The sequence below is a fragment of the Lynx rufus genome, unplaced genomic scaffold, assembly GCF_022079265.1.
Source record: "Lynx rufus isolate CCGP_SWC_20201006 ecotype Redwood Valley unplaced genomic scaffold, mLynRuf1.p SCAF_5, whole genome shotgun sequence".
NCBI lineage: Eukaryota > Metazoa > Chordata > Mammalia > Carnivora > Felidae > Lynx > Lynx rufus.
This window is the reverse complement of record NW_025814867.1, coordinates 10,079,461-10,104,569: the sequence shown is the minus strand read 5'-3', so window position 1 is coordinate 10,104,569 and position 25,109 is coordinate 10,079,461. Positions and strand designations below refer to the sequence as shown.

Genomic DNA, 25,109 nt, shown 5'->3' with positions numbered 1-25,109 from the left:
ACTGTCAGCACAGAGCCCAATGCAGGGCTCAATCTCACGAACTGCAAGATTATGACCTGAGCCAAAAGCAAGAGCTGGACACTGAACTGGCTGAGCCAACCAGTGCCCCTATTTCAATGTTTAATAATTCATTTGTCTTCCCGACTCTGAGATAAGCTACCCCTCCTTCAATGCTGCCACCTTATGGTAATGCTAAAAGTATAGTTTTGGGGGCAGCTATCATCCTCCATGCATGAGAAGTCTTCATACCTCAAGTTTGTTTGAAGTTTGTTTGTTTATTTTGAGAGAGAGGTGGGGGGGGAGGGGGAGGGGGAGGGGGAGGGGGAGGGGGAGGGGGAGAATCCCAAGCACACTCTGTGCTGTTAGCACAGAACCCAATGCAGGGGCACAATCCCATGAACCATGATATCATGACCTGAGCTGAAACCAAGAGTCAGCTTAACTGACTGAGCCACCAAGGTGCCCCCACCTTAAGTTTGTTTTTTATCTGTTATTAACATAATGGCTAGCTTTTATTGAGTACTATGTGTCAGACATTATGTTAATCAACATTTTTAACATTTTTATTGGTAAATTATATATAACATAAAATTGGACATTTTAAGTTCGCAGTTCAGTGTATTAATTACATTCACAATGTTGTACATCCATCACTACTACCTTTCCAAAACTCAAACCCAAACTCTACCCATTAAGGAATACCTCCCCAGTCCCCCCAACTCCCTCAGCCCCTGGTAACCTCCAATTTATGGCCGAATAACATTCCACTGTATGTACACACCACATTTTGTTTATCCATTCATCTGTTGGTAACTTGGGATCAGTTGTCCTCCTTTTTGCTACTGTGAATATGCTGCAATGAACACTGGCATACGAGTATTGTTTGGTTCTTGATTTTCAATTCTTTTGAAATTGTAGCAATAGAATTGCTCGGTTACATGGTAAATCTCGGTTTAATTTTTTGAGAAACAGCCAAACTGTGTTCCACAATGTCTGCATCATTTTAGACTCCTGCCACCAATGTATAAGGATTTCAATTTCTCCATATCGTTGCTGACACTAGTTTTTTTGGTTTTAGTTTTAAATTACAGCCATCCTAGTAAGCGAGTAGTATCTCATTGTGAGTTTGATTTGTATTTCCCTAATGTCTAATGATGTTAAGCATTTTTCATGCACTTACTGGCCACTTGTATGAAATGTCTATTCAAGTGCTGTGCCTATTTTTTAAACTGAGTTGTCTTGGGGTACCCGGGTGGCTCAGTCGGTTAAGTGTCCGACTTCAGCTCAGGTCATGATCTCGCAGCTCGTGAGTTCAAGCCCCGCGTCGGGCTCTGTGCTGACAGCTCAGAGCCTGGGGCTTGCTTCGGATTGTGTTTCCTTCTCTCTCTGCCCCTAACCCACTTGCATTCTATCTCTGTCTCTCTCAAAAATAAATAAACATTTAAAAAGAAATTTTTTTAACTGAGTTGTCTTTTTGTGTTACTGTTGTCCATGTTTTTGGTGTCAAATATAAGAATTCATTGTCAAACCCAAGGTCATAACAATTTACTCCTATGTTTTTTAAGAGTTTTATGGTTTTAGCTCTTATATTTAGGTCATGGACTCATTTTAATTCTTGCATATAATGTGAGGTAGGGGTCCAACCTCATTCTGTTGCATGTGGAAGTCCAGTTGTCCCAGCACCATTTATTGAAGAGACAGACTTCTTTCTCCACTGAATGGAATCTGCACCCTTGTCTGAAATCAACTGTCCACATATACTGGTATGAATTTATTTCTGGAATCTCAAGTCTATCCCATTAGTCTGTATATTAATCTTTATGCCAGTACCACTCTATTTTGATAACTATAGCTTTGTGTTAAGTTTTGAAATCAGAAAGTATAAGTGCTACAGGGTGCATGGGTGGTTCAGTTGGTTAAGTGGCTGACTTCGGCTCAGGTCATGATCTCACAGTTCATGGGTTCGCACCCTGCATCAGACTCTGTGCTGATAGCTCAGAGCCTGGAGCCTGCTTTGGATTCTGTATCTCCCTCTCTTTCTGCCCCTCCCCCACTCTTGCTCTGTCTCTCTCTCAAAATTAAATAAACATTAAAAAAAAAGTATAAGTGTTCCATCTCCGCCCTTCTTTTTCAAGATTGTTTTGGCCATTCAGGGCCCCCTATGATTCCAAGATTCTGGATATGGACTTTTCCATTTCTGCAAAAAGGCTGCTGAAATTTGATAGGGATTGCACTGAATCCAAAACTTGCTTTGACTAGTACTGACATTTAACAATATTAAGTCTTCTAACCCATGAACGTGCAATGTCCTTCCACTTATTTAGTTATAAATATTTTGTGATTTTCATTGTACAAGTCTTTTACCCTTTTAACTGAATTTACTCCCATTTTATTCTTTTAATTTTTTTAATGTTTATTTATTTTTGAGAGAGAGAGAGAGAGAGAGAGAGAGAGAGAGAGAGAAAGAGAGAGTGAGCATGAGTGGGGAAGGTGCAGAGAGAGACACAGACACAGAATCTGAAGCAGGCTCCAGGCTCTGAGTTGTTGGCACAGAGCCCGACGCAGGGCTTGAACTTGGGAACAGCAAGGTAGTGACCCAAGCTGAAGTTGGACACTTAACCAACCGAGTGACCCAGGCGCCCCCCCCCCGCCTCTTTTATTCTTTCAGATGTTGTTTTAAATGCAACTACTTTCTTAATTTCCTTTTCAGATTGTTCATTGCTGGTTGTTAATAAGCACTTTAAAGGCATTGGCTCATTTACTTCTCTTAACAACACTATGAGGTAGGCACTATTCACATCTTCATTTTAAAGAGAGAATTTTAAGAGGTTAAAAGTCTTGCCCAAAGTCACAGAAAGAAATGCAACTTGACTCTTAAAACCAATATACAGGGTTTTCTAAGGATCCAGATAAACATAAAATGATACTGTAAAAAAAAAAAAGTCAACTACAAAGTATACAACAGTTTATTCAGCCATTTCATGTTCATGACATGACTTAATTCTCACAATGAGAAGTAGGTATCTTGGTAGGCAACTATTAACCCCATTTTCCTTGTGAAGAAAAAGCAGTGAACTTGCCTACAGGTGTTCAGCAAGAATTAACATTTACCTAGGAACCTTCTGGTACTGATCCAATTCTGCTACCCTCCCTTCACCTGACTGCTGGTCAATCAGTAAGGTGGCAAGTTCATATGGCTGACAGCCCTTGCTTCTTATCCTTGCCTATGATGAGTTCTTGAAGCACACTTAATTATAACGCCCAAACGACTGATCAAAATCTTAAGGATCCTAATAAAATAGGTCAATGGGCTATCTTAATAGAACACAACTAGCAGTCAATTATGATTTAAAATAATTCTGCACAAAATAACTTCCAAAGATGTTATGTGACTAAAGAAGAGTGACGACCAAACAAAATTACCAGCGGTAATCAGTCACAAATGCAATCACTGCTTTAACAACACCAGATAACAGGGGTCAGCAAACTTTTTCTGAAAAGAATCCAAGAGTAAGTATTTTAGGATTTGTAGGCCAAGAAGAAAATTAAGGCTATTATGTAGATACTTACATAACAAAAAAGAAAACAAATTTTAACCAATGTTTTATAAATGAAATTTGAAATATAACTGAGTATCACTTCTTTGTAATAAAGATCTACTAACGAAAGGAATGGAGCCCTTTTAAGGAGGAGAGAGAACATTTCACGTTAATTGGGGTTCACAGTGTTCCCTATCAATATAGTGCTAATGCTGATCTGTAATGAGACTGTACATATTTCATCTTTAAAAATATCTTTTCACATAGATGTGTTATATGGGTAGCACCTGAAATACTGGAGAGTTCTACCAGCATGACTGTGATGGGCAGTGCACCACGTAGCAGTGTAAGGCAAGAGAACACCACATACAAACTCTGCTACAGCCACTCAAGTCTGCTGTTGTAGCACAGAAACAGCCCTTACTTATTCTCTTATCATGAACAAATGGATGTGGCTGTGTTCCAGTAAAATTTTATTTATGGACATTGAAATTTGAGTTTCATATAATTTTCACATGGCACAAAATATTACTCTCCTTTTTATTTTTCCTACAAACATTTAAACACAAGAAAGCCATTTTTTTTTAGCTCATGGGCTGTACAAAAATAGGCAACAGGCCAAATTTGGTCCATGGACCATAATTTGCCAATACCTGCCATATGACAGAGAAACTAACCTTTGAAGTTTCCTACTTTCTGAAAGTCAAATAGATTCCATCAATGAACTTGGTATCTTATATTTTAAGAAGAATCCCACTAAAATTTATTAACAGCCAGTTTTTAAAAATGAAAACACCAGCTATTAATTCAAAGATAAATCCCATCTTATAATAGCTTTCTAAAATAAGACAATACTAGGCTTTAAAAATATTTAATGAATTAAACGATAACCTTATGTGGAGACCTGACTGTGAACAGGAACACGTGCATAACCTCTTAACCTTCAATGTAACTCTTCATCGGGCACTTATCAATTACACCAGCCACATTATGACATTTCTGATCAAACAATATTTCTTTTAATAATTCTAAACTTGAGTTAATACACAAAATATACTATTATACCAAATCTAAAACTACACATTACCTTTTCCAATGCAGAGAAGTTATCACTGAGCAAGTTAGCAAAAGTCACATATTTATGATACTAAATTATATCCCTAATCAATGCAATTAATTTTACACTATTCAAATTGGAACACGTTTTATCATTCAAGTGGATCCAAAGAGTTCAACTAACCCTCTCTTCTGATAACCAAATCTCACCTCTAATGAAAAGTCAAGGAAAAAAAATTAGTAATGAAATCTTTCCAGACCTCCCGTAAGAACTTCTCCCCTGACCCACTTGACCAACCCCCTTGCCCCATTAGTAGAATGTGAATTCTGAAAGGCACGGTACATGTCATTCATTAGCCTGGCATCTCCCACAGTATTCTTCAAAGATCTTTGCCTATGGGTCATGCTCAACAAATAAGTGTGGAAGTGCAGTGAGCTGATGGAATTACCATTCACAGAAAGGAAAACAAAGAGGTTAATCATCCTACTTACGGTTCAGGTTCCACTGTGACAAGAGGCATATCTCTTCTCAGTAAAAATCGGTTCTCTGGAACTGGGGGAATCTCTTCTGGTCGGACCACAGGCTTTTCCCTTTTAGCATTTGAATCAACTGACCTTTTTTCATTGGTATCACTCCTCTCAGAGTAACTTAGAGAGAACAAATCAAGTCACCAATTAAAATATGCAATGTCTGCATTTCACAAGAATATTAAATAATAATATATAACAATTAATTACAAAACAATAGCGGGGTGCCGGGGTGGCTCAGCTGGTTAAGCATCTGACTCTTGATTTTGGCTCAGGTCATGATCTCACGGTTTGTGAGACTGAGCCCCACGTTGGGCTGTGCTGACAGCAAGGAACCTGCTTGAGATTCTCTCTCCCTTCCTTTATCTGCCCCTCCCGTTCACGCATGCACGTGCGCTATTTCTCTCTCTCTCAAAATAAGTAATAAACTTAAAAAAAATTTTTTTTAATTATGAAACAGCAAAACTATTAATATCTCACAAATCTCAAAAGGTTTGTACAATTTTCACAAAGAACATATAAAACATTAACACAGTGAAAAAGCCACAGTACTAAAATTATGGTATGAAACTGTCAAATGATCCTTTGTTCTTTTAAGAGTTTCAGGGATTTTTTTTCACCTGCAAACACACAAATCTTTAATATGAAATGTCTGTGCTACCCTTAGATTTGTCAGATTTCAAATTAAAGTTAAAAAAAATGCTATCCTTTTTCAACAATAGGTAATAAAACGAAGTTTACAGAATTGCATATACTTTCCCCATTCCAGAGTGTCTTTGTGTTAGGTTAAGATTACCCTGGCATTTCACACTTACCCTTTTGGGCTCATTATATGTTTATTCCTTGGCTCTTCGGAACTGCTTGCTTCCTTTCGTCTCTTTTTAGAATGCTTAACTTTTGGCCTCCTCTTATGTTTCCTCCTTCTGCTTCTCTCATGTTCAATTTCACTTTCTGAAGAAGATTCTGAAGAGGAAGAGGAATTGGAAGAGGAATCCGAGTCTTCTGAATGAGTTGGTTTCTTCCTTTTTTTCTCAAAAACTTTTAAGAAATATTAATAAAAATATTAGTACTAGATCTTAGTGTCTACCTTTCAGAGTAAAAAATAGTATCATAAAACATGCTTTATAAACAGCAAACTAAAGACAAAATTTAAGTAAACATTTTTTCACGCTGATAACACAATTTGCTGGTGAGATGGTAAGGTAACAAAGCCCTTGCCCTTATGAAGTCTATATTCTAGTTGGATCAGATAAGAAAAGAACTGCATAACATGACAAATGAAAAGTGCTCGAACAGAAATACAAAAAAAGCAGGGTAAAGGGAATAGGGAGAGATGGGCAGTAACTGAAGATAACATTCAAACAGAGACTTGAAGGAAGTGACGTAAGGGGTCATGTACGTATCTGGATGGAGAGTGTTCCAGAAAGAACGGACAGCAGCACAAAATCCCTGTGCTTGGCATGTCTGGGTAAAGGTCAACATGGCTGGGAGGGCAATGAATGAGGGTGAAGAGGTGAGAGACACAGGAGAGAACAGACTGCCTTACAGACCAAGTAAAGACTTTAGTTTGGCTGGCTAAGAAGGGAGCCCTTGGAGAAGATCACTCTGGTTGCTATTAACAGACTACAGAGTCAAGAGTACAAGCAAAGAGACCAGTTAGGAATTTACTGCTGCCAAGAAGAGATTATAAGAAGGGCAGAGGCAAACTGAATAGTTATGAGGCTACTGCAATAATCCAAGTAAGAGACAGCAGTGGTTTGGACAAGGCTGATAACATGGGAAGTAAAAAGAAGTAAGATTTGATAAGATTTGTTGATGGCTTGGATATAAGGTATGATACAGAGGCATGGGTTACTGCTGTATGTACTACTTGAATGGTTTTTCCACTACTAAAGTTCAGGAGGTATCTTTCAACTATAATCTTCACCGTGTTTTACCAGTATCCTAGCTCCCCTCCACTCCCCCCAAAACTCTTACCATCTTTTGATGATTTTGTGGCAAGCACCCCACAGTCAATTACTCGCACATCTGCATAAGGTCTGCTTGCAGCATCGGTTTTCAGATTTTCAATCTGTTCAATTACTTCAAAACCAGAAATAACCAATCCAAAGACGACATGCACCCTGTCACAATACAAATTCAAGAAAGAATTGGTTTGATGACAATTAAGCCACAATCAGTAATCAAGACAACTGTTATAAATGACATGTCTACAGAACTAAATATAAAAGCAAAGTGTTTGATGAATGAAGCAACTAGAAGGGAATTAGAACTTGACATCTGCTTCATAAAAAGGAAAAAATAAAAACACGACTCAAACCGGGCCTTAGTTTTCTGCTTAAAACAATATTTCTTAACTATCTTACGGTGGAGAATCTGAGAACAGATTGCACTCGATACTCAGAAACCGTTGTTACAGGGTCACTGGAGATAGCAAGGCTGAGAAGTCTATCCATTGCCCAGATTCAATGACATGACAATATGAGTTCTCAAGACGGACTAACCTCTGATCCTTAAGGAGGGGCTTGGCTGTGAGAGATTAGATCAGGAATCAAAAGCACCCCCCAGAGGTTCATCCATGGTCCAATTTGTAGTAGACTGGCCACCCCACCAACTCCCCAAGGTAATAAAATGTAACTCTTACCCATCCAAGTGTGGAGCAGGTTTGGTAGTACTGTGTAAACATCAACACAAAGATGACAAAAACCGGTGTTCAGGTGAACAGAGCAGAAGGGCATGTAGAGAACAAAGAGGTAAAGATAAAAAGATGGGGAAAAGTTAAACATGATACACATCTCAACTTAAAAACCTTACAAACAGCCATAGTAGCCATTTTACTGGTTAAAAAAACCCTCAAGATTATAATTACAAAGTTGTATCTATTTCTCCAATATGAAGACTATACCTATACATAACATATGAAACAGGTTTGAAATGTACAGCATAAATATACAAAATTAAAGATACTCTCAAATCCAAAATAACAACAAAAGCAAAAATCAACTCAAAAGTCATCAAGATAATTAAAGAGAATAAAAAGCACTATCATCTGCCCTAAGGAAAAAAAAGTGTGATCAACACTTGCTTGCCCCCCCCCCCCCCTTAAATGAGTTCTTCTATTTGTTACTTCTCATACTGAGTCAGTCTGCATCTTTTAGGAAGGCAGATGGAGGTAGGCCTCGGGAGTCCTGTTTTCAAAACTTCCTGCCTCTCCCACCTAAGGTGAAGTTCTGCCACTCACACAGCAACTCTGAAAATGCGACAGGGAGCAAACCTCCAATTTGTCAAACTTCTGACAGCCAGCAAGTAATGATGGATAACGTTATAGACACCTTAAATTTCCATGGCCCAGAAAATGCCCAACCAGCTTCTTCTACAGTCGCAAACTGGCAGATAGTCACTCTTAGGAAGCCTATGGGGTATTATCTGGTTAAGAGATTTTGAACCCAAACTGGTTTTCCCCATAGCATTTTCACAAAGTTTCACACTATGTGAACTGCAGTGAAAAAATTCAAAAGCCACAAAAATCTTAGTTTATAATAATGAGAAATAGAAGAATTTGAGAAAGGACACTGGATATGAGGCTATGTTAAAGAAGTTAACTGTACTAGAAGCTCCCATATCAATTTTTATATTCATTTTAAGGCAATTTTAAGACATGTAAGTCAACAAAACACAATTTTTAACCTTCACAGCAATGTTAAAAATCATTGCAAGGAATGATAGCATTTATACTTACATTAAGAATATTCAGTTCTGAAAAAGTACTATGGAATTTTTTTAAATTGTCAATTTAGGAAGTTCCAGAATTTTAAAAGCCATCTTGAATTTTAAAACCACAAAGTCTCAAATTCTCCTTAGAAGACTGAGAAGTGGTAATTCAAGCCAATATAATAGTAAAAATGAGTAAAAACAGAAGAAAGAAAAAGAGAAAATCTAGCAACCTGGTGAGGAACTAATGATTAAATAATTAAACCAGAATCCAGAAACTACTTTGGATAATAATGTGCTTCCCACAAATATAAAACTTTAGTAAAGCACACTAATGACAGGAAGAAATTAGTACATATGCTGGACAGTGATTCTATTGTATAAAAGATGTAAGAGGTAAAATTTTTAAAGGTAAAAAATGTTCTTATAGTGTAAGGGATCAAATTCAAATATGTAGCAGTGAAAACAAGGAGTGGTGTATTAATTAGGTATATTCCTCCTCCTTCCTTGATCCTTTCTCTCACAACTCTCAAATCTTTTGGTACTAGGGAAAAGCCTACAGATTTTCCTAAAACACACAAAACCGAATTCAATTTGCTACGCTGGCTAATAGGAGTCCTGTAAAAACCACATGATGGCAAAACTTTCGAGCAAATGGTGAGATGAAAACTAATTGCAGTGATGTAACAACAGACTACTTGAGACTGGATCTGAAGAGGGAATGGCTATCTCGGTGACAGATTCGAGTTTTGCTTTGAATTCACATGAAAACTAAAAAAGTCGGTCCTTTATTCTAACGGGGAAGAAAACAAATGAAGACAAGAACAAATTATCTGAAGGACAAACTTCAGCTGGCCTGCTGTGCCTAAGCTGGTGTGAGTAATTAAGTCCATCACTGGCATCTGCAGTTCAGAATGCAGAAATACAAATTTATACTTTAACTGGGGTAGGCTACATATTAACAACGCTAACAATATCTGAACAAAGAAGCCCTTTGGGGTTCTCAGCCTACATTTCAGGAGTAGAAATAACACTGTGAAGCAGGCATACTGGCACTGGGCTGACAACAGACATGGAAAAACAGAGGGCACTGCCAAACGAGCAGGGAGAAAGATATGCTCCGTCCATGCTACTCAATCCTACTCAACCGGGCAGAGATCTCATCCCACCACCTCTTCATCGTACTGATCTTTCAAAACTATACGGTTGTCAAGACCCATGCAGTGGGGACGGGACATATGCTCAGTAAGCTCAGACCTTAAAGGCCAGAGATTATCATAAATATGTAAGTTTACACACGCTTATGAAAACAAACCTAAAAGAGAAAGAACCACAAAGAACATTTCAAATTATAAAAGCTTTCGATATTTTCACATTTCCATTTTCTCCTGTCACTCGACACTGATTTTCCAGTTTTATCTACCCCGTGAATATACTTTAAAAATATAAGCATAAGGATTCATTTAAACTTTGTAAATCCTAGAAATCAAAAAGTGTCACTGTTACTCCAAAAAACAATCTACAGTTTTATACCATTATCAAAGAATCTTTTGGCCTTACACAGAAATTAATAGTTCTGTACTGCAATGAAATCTAAACCATTTTATACAATATACCCTCTTCCCCACCCTCCCCCAGAAGAGGTGTGGAAAATGGTGGAAACAAGCCACTGAAATTAAAATACACTTCCCAGGATTAACCATGAACAATAAAACACACTTGTTTTACATGTATTGCTGCCATAAATCAAGCAGAAAGTTTTTCTTAAAATGGTTCAATGCACATAACAATAGGATTAAAGAGATAAAGGCAAAGAAAGAAAAAGAGAGCCTTAGAGGATTGAGACATTACCTTTGGAGCGCACGGTGTAACACTCTTTCTGTAAATTTTACACAAAAATGGCAAGAAATAAATTGTAATACACTTTTAAGACAAGACTGATTCTATGTTTTAATATCAATATAACTTTGAAATTAAGTATTTTCAAGTTTTATGCAAAGCACAAGAGCTTTTTTAAAATGGAGGGCTCTAAATTTTCTTTCACATAGGATATGTACGTAGAGATGAACTATGCTTAAGAAAAACACTGTGGTTAAAATGGGAATCTGCTCAGAGCCTTAATATTGTAACACTAGAGTGTGAATAACAAAGCATTCTATTTCACTTTGCAAATCCTACAAACTTGCTAAGTCAACCAACATCTTTCTCAAAAAGAGAATAATGTATCCTGAGTATACAAATCTAAAAATCTGAATGCCCAGGAGCAGTTAGTTACTACCAGTGGAAAGCAAAACTTCAATGAAAAGAATTAAGAGAATTCAGCACAAAATTTCAGGGAACTTTTTTCTTTTTCAGTCTCTTCAAGTAGTTAAAGAACCTTTCATGTTTCTACATTTGAAATCTTTTTCATCACACTTCACAACAGACCACTATCAGGAGTAAATGAGCAAAGTTTGGACTGTAGTTTCTGTTCACTGCCTTTACACACACTTTCGAAGTTAAGTCCCCAAAACTAACAATAACAAAATAATAAAGCAGCATAATTAGAATTTTAAGGATCTTCTCAAAGGATAAAAAGGCAAGGGAGATAAAAGTATAAGAGTATGATGTCAAATTTTGGCCATGATACTTGCTTTCCCTGCCTAATCTGACTTTCCCCATTGTAAAAAAATTTTTTTTCAAAAAGTACGCAGTCTGACCAACTCTAACTCTATTAAACTTTAAACATTATCTACTATTATCAGACCAAAACCCACATTATACACAGTGGACAAAATTCTTTATTAAGGTTTTGGACATATTAAGCCTTGAAATCTTTAAAAATAAGCTTTAATTTCTTATAAAGGCATTGACACATGAATTACTGTTAAAAAAGAATATGTTTCAAATAATGTGGTGTTTTCAATGGATGTTTTCAAAAGAAAAAGTGACTCCAGGTGTAAAGTAGTATGGAAGTAAAAATAACCTATTTCTGTCTAGCGTAGCCTCTCACATGCAATTTTCCCCTTCAACTCGTGAAACTACCACACAATCATGGAAGAGGCACCAAATTATATAGAGTGACAAGGGCCACAGAAACTAACCAAGCCATGTTACAGAGCTCTTCCTGTGTGTTCCAAAAGTCACCGAACAGCTTTCAAAAGTTCAGCACTCAGGTTAACATAATACACATCAAACACTACCAGACACAAAATCCCTTCCAGGCGGCTAACACATATGTCACATAAACACTAAGTAATAGTAAGACTGGATGTTACAGATGACACTTCATATTCAGAGAACTTGGGTTTAAGGTCAAGTTTCATCAACATCTTCGTTGATGAAAAATCTTACAATTTACACATGAAGATATTACCCCCCAAAAGGAAGGAAAACCAGAACTGCCCAGATTATTAACACTTACTAGCATTTCTTCTCAAATTCATGAATGTGTGGAGGCAAAAAGCATTTCTGCACAAATTCTCTTTTGCTACCCAAAATCTCCACAGTTTTATAAACCCCTTAACAACAAACCACCCTGAGTACCCCTTGCTCTGCTCTGAAGTGACCAGCACTTCTCTCCTATGGAGGTGAGCAGCCACCTACAAGTCTGGTTAGAACACATCCTGGAACTTCTCTATGTTGTCCTCCTATAGTCCTCTTTATGCCTGTTAAAATATAAGGCTTTTTGTTTCAAGCTTGACTCGCCTACATTATCTTTTCTTAACTTTTTATAATTACCATGACCAATGACCGTGGCCAGTGACAAACACTGCTCTCCAGAGCTCCGTAGGTCTTCCTACTCCACGGCTGTACATAAGGTCCCACACACTAAGCAAAGGGAGACCAGTGTAACCACCACGCCATCATTCTATCCATAGCTGATGAAGACTGCTGCCTAATTTAGACAAATGAGCCCGAAGTTTCTTTGCAGCACCTTTCAGACTGATGAAAATTAGGCAATTAGCAAACTATCTCCTCGAGGGGCAAGACAATGTTTGCACAGAAATCATTCCACATATTCAAAAACTTAGGATCAACCTACAAACACTTTCTTCCTTTTATGCCCACATTTTCATGCCAAAATGTTTACTTTACCTATGAGAATGGGCAGGTATCTTATAAACCGAAAAGGAAAGATAGAACTAACTCAAGGTGAATAGCAAATAAAACGAGAACCAAGGCCTCCTGATAGCTAGATTAGTGGTTCTAACCGAGAAAAATAGTTATTTAATACAAAGCTATAAACCGCCCTAATTAATCTTTTTAATGACTACTTCATACAATACCTTCTTTATCTCTTCAATGAGTATATACAAAAACAATGAAAATAAGAGCAGAATTAACAGACTGTTACTAACAGCCAAAGGAAAAGAAAAATGTTTCCCTGTGTGTCATTTTATCTTAGCATTATACATACAAGGAAAATGTTGGTCTAGAGGATCACATCCTTTTCTCCTCTAAGACTTTATAATTCTATAGCTTTTATTATGGTTTCTTTCTAGTGTTTGGCTCCAACAAATAAATAATAAAGGACAAAGTGACTAAATACTGAGTTAACTGGGTTATTACTACTTTGGTCCCAGGTCTTCGAATTTCTTCAAAAATACTTCAACATGAACAGACCGTTATTTCCTTAGTGATTCATGGGGACAGTGCTATACATCATCTCTTCCATGTTTCTTGAGCAGTATTATTCCAAAAAGAATCAGTTTTATTCTATTTAAACCCTCCAAAGCAAAATCTTTGTGACTAACACAGTAGTAGACATAGGCAGTAACTGCAAAAATCACAAATAGTTTTAAAGAAGAAAATGCGAATTTTATCAGATACATAATTGTTCCATCCAAAGGAAGCAATATATGCGCAATCATGTTTAACAAAAATGATGTATGCCTTACGAAGGGGAAGTTTTAAATGCGTAAATAATAAAGACAATAGTTACTGCACAAAGCACAAGAATCTTTGAGGAACATTTTGCAGATACTCACACTAACAGCACCAAATTTACTCCTTAGGAATTACAAAGTAGATTTAAAATATGAGCTACAAATGCAATTTTGTAAGGATGCATTACAAGTCCTTAGTAAGCTTATGAGACTGGAACCATATAGGGAGTCGTTGGCATTTTACCACCATTGTCACACCACCCTTTCTTGTTCGGAATGCAGAAGAGCTGCTCAAGGTGCCAAAGGGCAGAGCTGTGGTGAGAGGGAGGGGTGTAGCTGCCGCCCTTGGGGAGCTGGCAGCTAGCCCTGCTACCACCAACCCTTGCAGCCCCACCTCTTAGAGTGATTGTCTGTGACGGTTTACACAACTTGAAGATAGTAAGTTCTACTTTTTTTTTTTTTTTTTTTTTTACTACTTCCAACTCCAAAAGGATTTGGACTTGCAAGACAGATTTTCAAACATTTCTCTTTTACGGACCATTATCTCCATTTTCCCTTTCTATAAAAGCAAGGAAGTGCTTTGTATAGAAAGGTGAATGTTAGTTTTATTTTATCCTTCAACACATGGGGAACTGGCAGTTTTAGCCAGCATAAAAAAAGCACATGCCACAAAAATTTCTTTAAAAAAAAAAGATAAGGATCTTTTTTTTGTATGTGCAAAAACACTAAATTTGCTTCCAAGATTGCTTTTAACTGCAAATTCATTTCCATGAGTAAATTTCAAACTAAAAATAGAAAATTTTCTTTCAACACAAATTCACAGTGATTTTACTGCCATCTACAGTTAATTATGAAAAGAAGCTGAAAAATTTTAATCCTAATTCATGGATGTCAAAATTTTCATTTGGCATTCTTTGTCAAAAACAGCAGTCCAATGTAAAATTAAACTAGGTAGAAACAGCAATGGCCTTAATTTTGTTTGATACTAAGCATTCCTAGAAATGACTTAAGGACGTACTGAAGTACATAGAAACAAAATACTCTGTATTTTTTGAAGGGAGAACCTCAGACACTGGATTGTAATTAATGTATGCACCAGTTTTTACATTCTATACACAAGCTAACTGGTATGTGGCAATGGGAAGAAGCTGGTGCTGCCTGATAAATTTTCATGTACTGATATAAAAAAGGAAATCTAAAAGAAACTTTAGAGCCCTCAGATGGTAGCTTCTTGACCAATGAATCATTAGTTTATCATGTTCACAGTTCAGATAAGCTTAAAAATGGAAAATGGGAAACCTCAATCAAAGAGTAAACAGTTTTATATTAAATTACTATAAAAGAAGTTTTTCAAAATATTTCCCACTAATTTTTTTTTTTTTTTTTTTTTTGGCCCTTAAGAAGGTTAAGGATAGAAACATGCTCTAGTAGAGAAGTCTTAATAACTACTGCTCTATGGGATCAAAACATGATCTAGGAACAAATGGTTTTGGTCCTCCTTTCCTTCACAGCTCCAAGCACTGTCATCTTCCAGCAGCTTTCCATTTTTAGGACATTCTTAGAAATAGAATGCCCCTTATCTGAACTTTTATCAGATCATGTTGGAAATCTATTTTGCAGACAACTTTAAAATGTGAGATTTATTTTACATGAATAATTTACTCCTTTAAAGACAGGGAAGCGCCATTCACACTCATCCATTCAGAAAGATGACAAAAACTTTTTCTGGTAAACTATGAATAAAATATTTCTCCAACATAGGTAGCACAACTCTAGAGATTTACTTCCAATCAAAAGCATTGAACTTCATGCTAGTCAATTATCTTTCTTATTTTATATCCTGGGATTATAATAAAAATAGGTTTTAGAGTAGCTTTAGATTAGAATATATAACTACAAGTATGCCAAAGGGCTTTCAGATGAGAAGGAAGTAAGGTTTTGGTTGTGCATGCACATACATGAAAAGTTGTTTATTTTTTTAAAAAGCAAATTCGGCATTCGGAAGTTTCCTGAGTGATAATCTCATAAATTTTGGTCGAAATGACAGCAATATTGGGTTAATTCAATTATGTACAGAGATCTCAGAAGATTTAAGATTTCTACAATGCTGATGCAACAGCAAATCACTCATCTCTATACAATATCAGAAAATAATGGCACCTCTCTCCAATGAACTCAAAGAGCATCATTAAGAGAAAAAGCCACCATACAATGGTTTACTCAAAGCAACTACTTTCCAGGCCAAGAGGACATCTACTCCTAGGCCATGAACAAGTTTTAAATGTTGACCGATAGTTTATGTTCCAATCTAGTTTTAGCAAACTGAGCCCCCAAATTTGCTAAGTAGAAGCCGATTTCTTTTCTTAAGATGACAACATATTTTGAAAATAATGTACATCTTCAAGTTACATCTCGTAAGTACCATTCTTCAAATGCAGGATATATGCTGAAAGCTGAGGCGGCTGTTAGAGCTTACCAGTTTCTGTAACATTAGAAATTAATAATAAAGCCCAAGTTGACAGAATTCTAACATTAAACTTGGTTTAACTATACCATCTTTCTCATGAACAGCGCTTCTCTGTTTAAGAAAAGCTCATCTCTGAATTATGCCTACTCACATGAAAAACTGGGAACCATTGGTATGTTTCCCTCGATTTGCCATTGACAAAAGGAACGCTCTGTCATGTTTGAGAATAAAGTTTTCATCTGTTTGAAGAAAACACAAATTCGTCAGTCTCCAATTATAAGCCACTTTTAAAGTGTAATGTTCACAGTAATAAATAGAAAGCAAAGGATGAAATTCCTCTTCTGGTCAGTACAGATACTTGTCTGAATATTTAGAAAAAAATTTTTACAACTAATCAAAAAACAAAAGCATAAAAAGATCAAAGATACTACTTAAAGCCTTGAGGAAAAGAACATATATTTAATACTTTATACAAACAGCCTTAGAACAGTCACTTTTAGTAGTAACATAGTTTGGCTACATGATATGTGAACTATGACTTTCAGGGAAAACTAGTAAAGAAATTTTAGAAAAATCTCTACAGTAAAGCTCATTTCCTTCAAATTTCCAATTATCCTACTTAATGCACTAAACATGGGAGAAGTTTAATAATCTTATGCACTTAGTTTCTATATGGTAAATTTATTACTCAACTGTACTAAAGCTAGACTACGAGAGCAAAAAACAAAAAATTACAGAACTCAAGTTGTAAGGATATGCCTAAATTAAATCAAGTATATAGATTCCGAACAACAGGATGAAAAATTACCTAAGGAAGAAAATCCTATAAAAACAAAAACTTAAAGGGCGAAATATAGTTTTAAGATACATAAGTATCTGCCGCAGGGAACAACCACATTCAAGCGGCCTACAACATCAGTCTCAAATTGCTACAAGCTGATAGAACCAGCTAATGAGCTGCTTCCTACTGGTTCAAAGGAAAAACTGCCATAAAGATCACTCAGAGAGGATTTTAATTCCAGCAGAAATATCTTGAAAACGAATTTAAATTTCCGTTTAACATTCATACAAACAAACCTTTCTTTAGAACAAACAGAAACATAGAAAACTTTAAAAAATGATTACCTTGGGAACAGGCTTCTGAAAAAGAGTGGTAATCCATTTTCCCCCAAAAGAAATATAAAAGACTATTATAACGCTGAAGCTATCATGGCATTAAAATCTAATCAGATTGGATCCCATTATCAATCTCTGCAACTGACTTTTCTAAGGCTTTTTGGGGCAAATGCAATAGTTAGACTTATGCAAATACTACTACTGTAGGAATAAAATACAATCATATAATTCTAGTATACAAAAGAAAACATACAAACCTTTGAGAAAGTAGGAAATACCAACTTTTATTCAAAGAAATTGTTTGGTTTAGGGAGAAAAAAACACAACTAGATTTTTTCCCCTGATGTAGAACTAAGAGCCCATTGTGAAAAGAAAAAAAGATACAGATGCACGTATGAAACAGTATACAGAATTTTCCAAGTCTTCAAGCAATATAAGAAATCCAGCCACAACCTGACCCAGGCGGTCCATAAACTTATTAGGAAGGGTGCAAGGGAACAGAATTGGAGTTTGTGTTACTGAGCTTCGTTCTCTTACCTTTTCATTTTGCAAAAGACCACATTCTCTATAAACAAAAGAATATGTTGACAGTTTTAGGCAGGAAGATAGGAGTTTTCATGTATATAGTTGCCTAACCTCCATGCTGAAAGTCATGTTTAACCATAAAGTTAGCCTTAATTAATCTTGTCAATTAAAAGTTACATATTACAATATAATTTATCCCCAAGTTCATGCAAATAAAGTATTTTCATGCAGCATTAGTTTCATGCAAAAAGTGAACTATAAGTAAACCTCTCCTCATTAAAAGTACATGATCAAATTTGCTTTAACATCAGAACTGAAACAAAAGACCATAAAATATTAAGCCTTACCTTTAAAATATCCACCATAAATTGATTCTCCACCTTTTCCATTACCTGCAAATAATGACCTATATTAAGTTATAATGACAATTTAAAATATACTAATACATATAAATTACTTTTTATGCTTTCAATTTACTAAAGAAACTAACAACTTGTAATTGCTATAATCAAAATTCTACAAATCCTCAATTAACCTCATCTTTGAATATAAGTGCAAAAAAGTCCAGTACTGTTATAATAAATATTATTAAAAATTATCTCCAGGGGCACCTGGGTGGCACAATCAGTTGAGCATCCAACTTTGGCTCAGGTCATGATCTGAGTTCAAGCCCCGCATCGGGCTCTGGGCTGACAGCTCAGAGCCTAGAGCCTGGAGCATGCTTCAGATTCTGTCTCCCTCTCTCTTCCCTTCCCCTGCTCATTGAGCTCTCTTTCTCTCTCAAAAGTAAATTAAAAAAAAATAATAATAATAAACTAGCTCCATAACCAATTTATTTCAAAAAGTAATCATACCAACAAAATTCAGGAAGAATAAAAATAATCCACAGGTACTTGGTATTCATTGTAAGAGAATTCACCAAAAATCTGTAATATTATTAAAAGTACATAAAAACAAAATAAAGTGGCTTGGTATTTCGCTTTTCATACATTTTTTGCTCTACAACATTCACTCATCCAACATCTATTCACTGACCACTTAATATTTACTTCATACTGTGATACAATATTTACAATTAACAGTATGAGACACATAAGAAACCGATAGTTGGAGTTATTAAAAGCGTAACTTTTAGCTCTACCTTCGCTGAAGTCCCCACCCTGAATCATAAAGTTTTTAACCACACGATGGAATGTGGAACCTTTATAACATAACTTCTTCCCAGTTGTTTTCCCAAGGCCTTTCTCTCCTGGAAAACAAAGAAATGACGTTTAGCTACAAATATATCTGTCCATGGAAATTAGTCCAAATTAGTCCTTTGTGAAATCCCTCCTGTGTGCTGGCACTGTAAGAGATACAAGACACAGGGTGACGACGGAATACACACATGGGTTCCAAAAGTAAGTATCAAGCAGCATATAAATGTTAAATTGTGTGGCAGTGACTCTATATGCTATAGGAGAAAAGCAGATTAGAAATGCTTATCGCTCCACCAAGAGAGCGGTGAAGGAGTTGGTACAAACACTGTATATGTACGTAAGTGTATCCAAGCACACACTTAAAAATCTTAATTTGCTATTTTAAAATAACATCATAGATGTTTTTCCTATTTCAATTAAAAAATATAAACTCAACTATAAATAACAAAGAACAACTGCATTATGTTTTGCCTATCTTCTAATCCTAAATTTCTTAGAAATCTGGAATGCTAAATTTGTTCAAAATACTAAAATTTAGAATTTTGAACTACAATGTTTAGAGATGATTTAATTACATGCAGTAGTACTTTCTTTTTCACTTTTGAGACCATTTCTTTGTCCTCTCTTCAAGAAATATTTCCCTGATCTCCTACCAGTGAAAACAGTGTTTTTTAACGTGCTAAACTCATTTTACAGCCCATTACTTTTTAAGGAAAACATCTATTCTGTTAAGCAAGATAAAACTGTAAGTCATGACTTCTCATCAGAAATAATTTAACAATTCATTTACCTGAGCATAGGCAAAGGAAGTTTTTGCATGTTTTTGGACATATGTCTGAGAAGAGCTGAAACATAATGCGACCAACTGAAATAAAACACATTAAAAAAAACAAAGGTAAGCAAGATGATTAAATAGGTCATTTTATTTTATATGGGAGAAAACACAAATAAACTGAATCAACAAACTGAAAAGTCCATTTTTGTAATTTAATTTTTCAAAAGGCTTAACGGGAAAAAATTTAATGGAGCAACAACAACTAACAAGAATTCTACTCTACTTGTTAGTGCTAGAACTCATATGCAGCCTAAGCAGCTTCAGCCCGAAAACTGTAGGATTTCAAGTGTGTTGTAAAGGAGCTTCATATTATTAGATCCCTTTTAGTACAGTCTCCTATCTAAACACCATTAATCTGCTTTAAAATATTCTCAATAATAGTTGTCTAATCTATGCCCCTCTAGTGATGAGAGCACATCATCATAAGACACTCATTCTGGCCCATACTGTTAGAAGAAGGTTCTTCTGCCCTCTGGATCTAGCTTTCAACCTTTATGCAAGAACTACTTAGAACCAACTTCCTGAACTGCCATCTTGGTTATGGTTCCTAAAAAATACCAAAAACACACAAAACAGACAGAAAAAAAAATACAATACACAGGAAATGAGAAGGAACAAGCTTACAAATCTGATTTAATTATACCACAGGGAAGTGCTTCACAAACTATTTGGTCTCAGGACTTCTTCAAACTCTTAAAAATTATTGAGCTTTTACAATGTGGGTTATATCTATTGCTATTTACTATATTATAAATTAAAACTCTGAAATTCTTAAAAGACAAGAATATAAAGCATACATTCCATCAGCTGTCAGAGTGGTGAGATCATTACGTATTGTATATCTGGAAAATTTGACTTGTGAATGAGAGCACAACAGGCAAATTGTATTACTACCAAAGTAATACAATTTTTGCTTTACAGACCTGAAAGGTTCTCAAATAGAGTAAAAAATATTTTGATTTACAATCACTTTCCCGAGTCCCCTTTCCTTTTTATTCTACACAGTCTTTTCCATTATGAATTAACATTTTTATTTAATCAAAGGGATTTACAGAATAAATCAAAATTAACTGTGGACCAAATGTTAAGTTGTCTTCAGCACAGATGCACACTGATTGGAATCACTCTGTACCACTAAGATTTGAATTTATTCCTGGCCATGTCAGTCAGTTTCTCAGAGGACAAAACAAAGCTACAAACTACCTCATAATAGACACCCTTAAGGGATAAAAAGTGAGATTAATGGCATTACATAAGACTTTCTTGTGTCAACACTCTGCTTATCGCTTCAATGGAGCCAAATTTTAAAGCAATTTCAAAACGTTCTAGCTCATCTTTACATCTAAAGGAATGAAGAAAAAGATAGGGAATTAGAATTTTTTTAATGCATGTAATATCAGTAATAATACCACTCTTTGTATTTACATGGAAATATTTTGCTAGTGTAATAAAAATATTTTCAATCTTCATAAATCCCTGGGAAATAGCTGACTAGGTTGGTGACAAGTCAGTTCAAAACCATCTAGCTTTGCGGACTAGAACATAGATTTTTGGAATCCCTGTAAGATAGTTACTTTCCAGGATAAAAGATATAATCAAAACATTCAAAAACTTAGCTTTTTCTTTTAGGACTAGAGTAACTTCAACATCAAGTTTCTTTTTTTCAAAACCGTTGATGCTTCCAAATGAAAGCCAGTAAAAGTTTCAAATGTTTCTAGTTCCTCCTTTACAGATGATTAAGAGCTATGAACCCTCGAGTGGTATAATACATATGAAAACAGTTAAATGTGATTACATTTCCAGGTCTAATATTCAGAGAGGGATAGCAAACGACAATGATGTTTCTAAAAAACCACTCACCTCTAAATATCTTACCCTCTAACTTGATGAAGAAAAAAAAATTCTATTCACTTCTCAATCTCATGGGACAGGGTCTAAGTTAGAGCTGAAGTTTTGGTTCCTTTATGGCATTATGTTGTTAAGAGTAAATGAAAGGGGCGCCTGGGTGGCTCAGTCGGTTGAGTGTTCGACTCTTGGTTTTGGCTCAGGTCATGATCTCACAGTTTGTGAGTTCAAGCCCTGCATCAGGCTCCACTCTGATGGTGCAGAGCTTGCTTAGAATTCTCTCTCTCTCTCTCTCTCTCTTTCTCTCTCTCTCCGCCCCTCCCCTGCTCACTCTCTCTCTCTCTCAAAATAAATAAATAAATTTAGGGGCACTTGGGTGGCTCAGTTGGTTAAGCATCCGACTTCAGCTCAGGTCATGATCTTGGGGTTCAGGAGTTCGAGCCCCATGTCAGGCTCTGTGCTAACAGCTCAGAGCCTGGAGCCTGCTTCACATTCTGTGTCTCCCTTTCTTTCTGCCCCTCTCCCACTCGTACTCTCTCTCTCTCAGAAATAAACATTAAAAAATTTTTTTTTAATAAATAAACTTAAAAAAAAAGAGTAAAAAAAAAATAGAACAAAACCAAATTGTTTTGGGGGTGCCTAGCTGGTTCAGTCAGAAGAGCATATGACTCTTGATCTTGGGGTTGTGAGTTCAAGCTCCACACTGGGTATAGAAATTACTTAAATACATAAACTTAAAACCAAACTGTTTTGGCTTCACTACCAGGGTGCCAGGTTAAAAACACTGCCAAACCCAGAAAAATAACTTAAAAATCCAGACAAAGAACAGATTAACCCAATCGGGCATGCAAGACATGAGAAAGGCTATGGACATTCAGTCACACTGGCTGAGACTGCCTTCTTAGTTTAAAATGTCTGCATACCTGGGGCACCTGGGTGGCGTAGTCAGTTAAGAATCCGACTCCATTTCTGCTCAGGTCATGATCTCACAGTTCAGGAGTTCGAGCCTCACGGTGAGCTCCATGCTGACAGCGCAGAGCCTGCTTGGGATTCTCTCTCTCCCGCTCTCTCTCTGCCCCTCCCCCAGTCTCTCTTTCTCTCAAAATAAATACATAAACTTAAAAAAATAAATAAATAAACACTGGCTACACGCAGGAAAGGCCAAGCAAGACACACCTAAGTCATGTTGTAATCCTGATGTGGCCACTAGATGGCAGCAATAAAATCAGCAAGTACTTGGAATATGAATATAACAAACCTCACCTTTCAATAATATCATTGTTTCTTGTTCTCAGAAACAGCTGCACTGGAATTACAGGTATAGTAGTGAAAAAGGAGACATATATCATAGACATGAAAGATACAGTAGTTGAAAAAGTGAGCACTGGTTGGGAAAAAATATTTAGCAGATGGTACACTGCACAAGGCAAAGAATATCACATATACAATTACAAGTAAGAGATGAGGATAAGAACAAAGGTATGAACAGGTCATAGGGGTTAGGCAGAGAGCAAAATCTAAGAGGAAATTAAAGAATGGATACACCACTTCAACAAAATCAGGCCATTTATCCATTTAACTGAGATCCTCCCCAGGTGTCAGGTGGTCCAATAGTACGTAAGACACAGCGCCTGTTTGGGGGAGCTCTTGTCTTAGCTGGGAATGACAGACACAAATTCTTACACAATGGAGTGAGCCGTCAATAGTATGAACAAAATGCACTTATATCCACCCTACGCCTGACTGATGCATGTGAGGGCAGAGGGATAGGGACCAGGTCTGTTTACTCCCCACTTTATCCCCACTGATTTGTACAGAGTCTGGTACAAAATAAGTACACAATAAATACTTGAATAAAAACAATAAAAACACCTGAAACCAAAACTACTCAAAGATAGAACTTAACAAAATATAAATGAACAAACACCTAAATACACAGATAAAAAGTATTCATTACACCAGGAAAAGTTATTACAAGTGGAACGACATCAAGACATTGCTTAATAAAAGCTATTTTCACAGATATAAAGGAAAGACTTCTTCTAGCATTCAGGCAGTAAAATCATGTCACCTACAGGGAAAAGAAATTAGGCTGACTGCAGACACTTTACTTTAGAAACTGGAGACAACAGAACACTGCCTACCATCTTACACAGACTAATAGGTTGTGAACACAGAATTCTATACATAGCAAAGGAAATACAATAATTAGATTTCATCCTGAAAAATCTATTTGAAATATAAGCCTAAGATAGGACTCAAAGAACAAATGAGAAAACGTTAGTGGGAAAAGAGTGATACTGAGCACTAAATCCATTACAACACAGAATTAAACCTAAACAACTATGGTAGGCATGGTTACAAAATAAAATATAAATGTTTCAGCTATTGGGAAACAAAGTAGGTGTTGGTAAAATTTCTTTTGGCTATTTTTAGGAACCTTCTAAAAATATTTTCTTTTGAATAGGTAATGTTTTTCATGATTCAAAAATCCAACAGTGGAAAAAACATAAAGAATGAGAAGTCTTGGGGCGCCTGGGTGGCGCAGTCGGTTAAGCGTCCGACTTCAGCCAGGTCACGATCTCGCGGTCCGTGAGTTCGAGCCCCGCGTCGGGCTCTGGGCTGATGGCTCAGAGCCTGGAGCCTGTTTCCCATTCTGTGTCTCCCTCTCTCTCTGCCCCTCCCCCGTTCATGCTCTGTCTCTCTCTGTCCCAAAAATAAATAAAAAACGTTGAAAAAAAAAATTAAAAAAAAAAAAAAAAGAATGAGAAGTCTTATTCGTACTTCTGTCAACAGGTAATCACTTTCATTAATACCACGTGTGTGCTTCCAGTGTCTCTTCAAACACACAGGCAAATAGTGATATATTCTATTTTTCTTGTTTTACAAAGCAGCGTAACTGCTGAAAGTAGTAATCTTAAAAGTTCTCACAAGAAAAAAAACTTAACTCTGTGTGGTGATGGATATTAACAAGACTTCCTACAGTGATCATTTCACAATACATACATATATCTAATCATTATGCGTATACCTGAAACTAAGATGTTAGATATCAATTTTTTTTAAGTTTATTTATTTTGTGAGAGAAACAGAGAGCAAGCACACATGAGAGAGGCAGACAGAGAGGGAGAGACATGGGAGAGGCAGACAGAGGGAGAGAGAGAATCCCAAGCAGGTTCCACACTGTCAGCACAGAGCCTGATGCGGGGCTTGAACCTATGAACTGTGACATCATGACCTGAGCCCAAATCAAGAGTTGGATGCTTAACCAACTCAGTAACCCAGGCGCCCCTATATGTCAATTATATCTCAATTTTAACATGAATAAAAATGAGCAATTCCTTGGTTAAAAAAATAGGTAGCATGTTATGCATACTGTGCTATACTCTACTCACTTAATGAATATACCATGAAGATATA

The 25,109-nt window shown here is 36.3% G+C and overlaps 1 protein-coding gene across 16 annotated transcripts in view; it reads right to left on the bottom strand.

The window, feature by feature from the left end:
- The window catches only part of NKTR (natural killer cell triggering receptor), a 62,365-nt gene that overhangs the window by 14,202 nt on the left and 23,054 nt on the right, over positions 1-25,109 (bottom strand). For 6 of the 16 annotated variants that reach the window (XM_047099627.1, XM_047099639.1, XM_047099626.1 and 3 more), the window contains exons 3-10: positions 19,800-19,874; positions 18,952-19,059; positions 18,158-18,202; positions 16,321-16,408; positions 7,768-7,797; positions 7,101-7,246; positions 5,939-6,161; positions 5,088-5,243 (exon numbers count right to left, since the gene is read on the bottom strand). In XM_047099627.1, coding sequence (XP_046955583.1) covers positions 5,088-5,243; positions 5,939-6,161; positions 7,101-7,246; positions 7,768-7,797; positions 16,321-16,408; positions 18,158-18,202; positions 18,952-19,059; positions 19,800-19,874 — 871 coding nt within the window. Of the gene's footprint in view, positions 1-1,644; positions 1,748-3,423; positions 3,494-5,087; positions 5,244-5,934; positions 6,162-7,100; positions 7,247-7,767; positions 7,798-10,685; positions 10,714-16,320; positions 17,851-18,157; positions 18,217-18,951; positions 19,060-19,799; positions 19,875-22,952; positions 23,315-25,109 lie in introns of those variants that run through there. The other 10 variants (XR_006965699.1, XM_047099640.1, XM_047099629.1 and 7 more) reach the window with 10 other exon arrangements.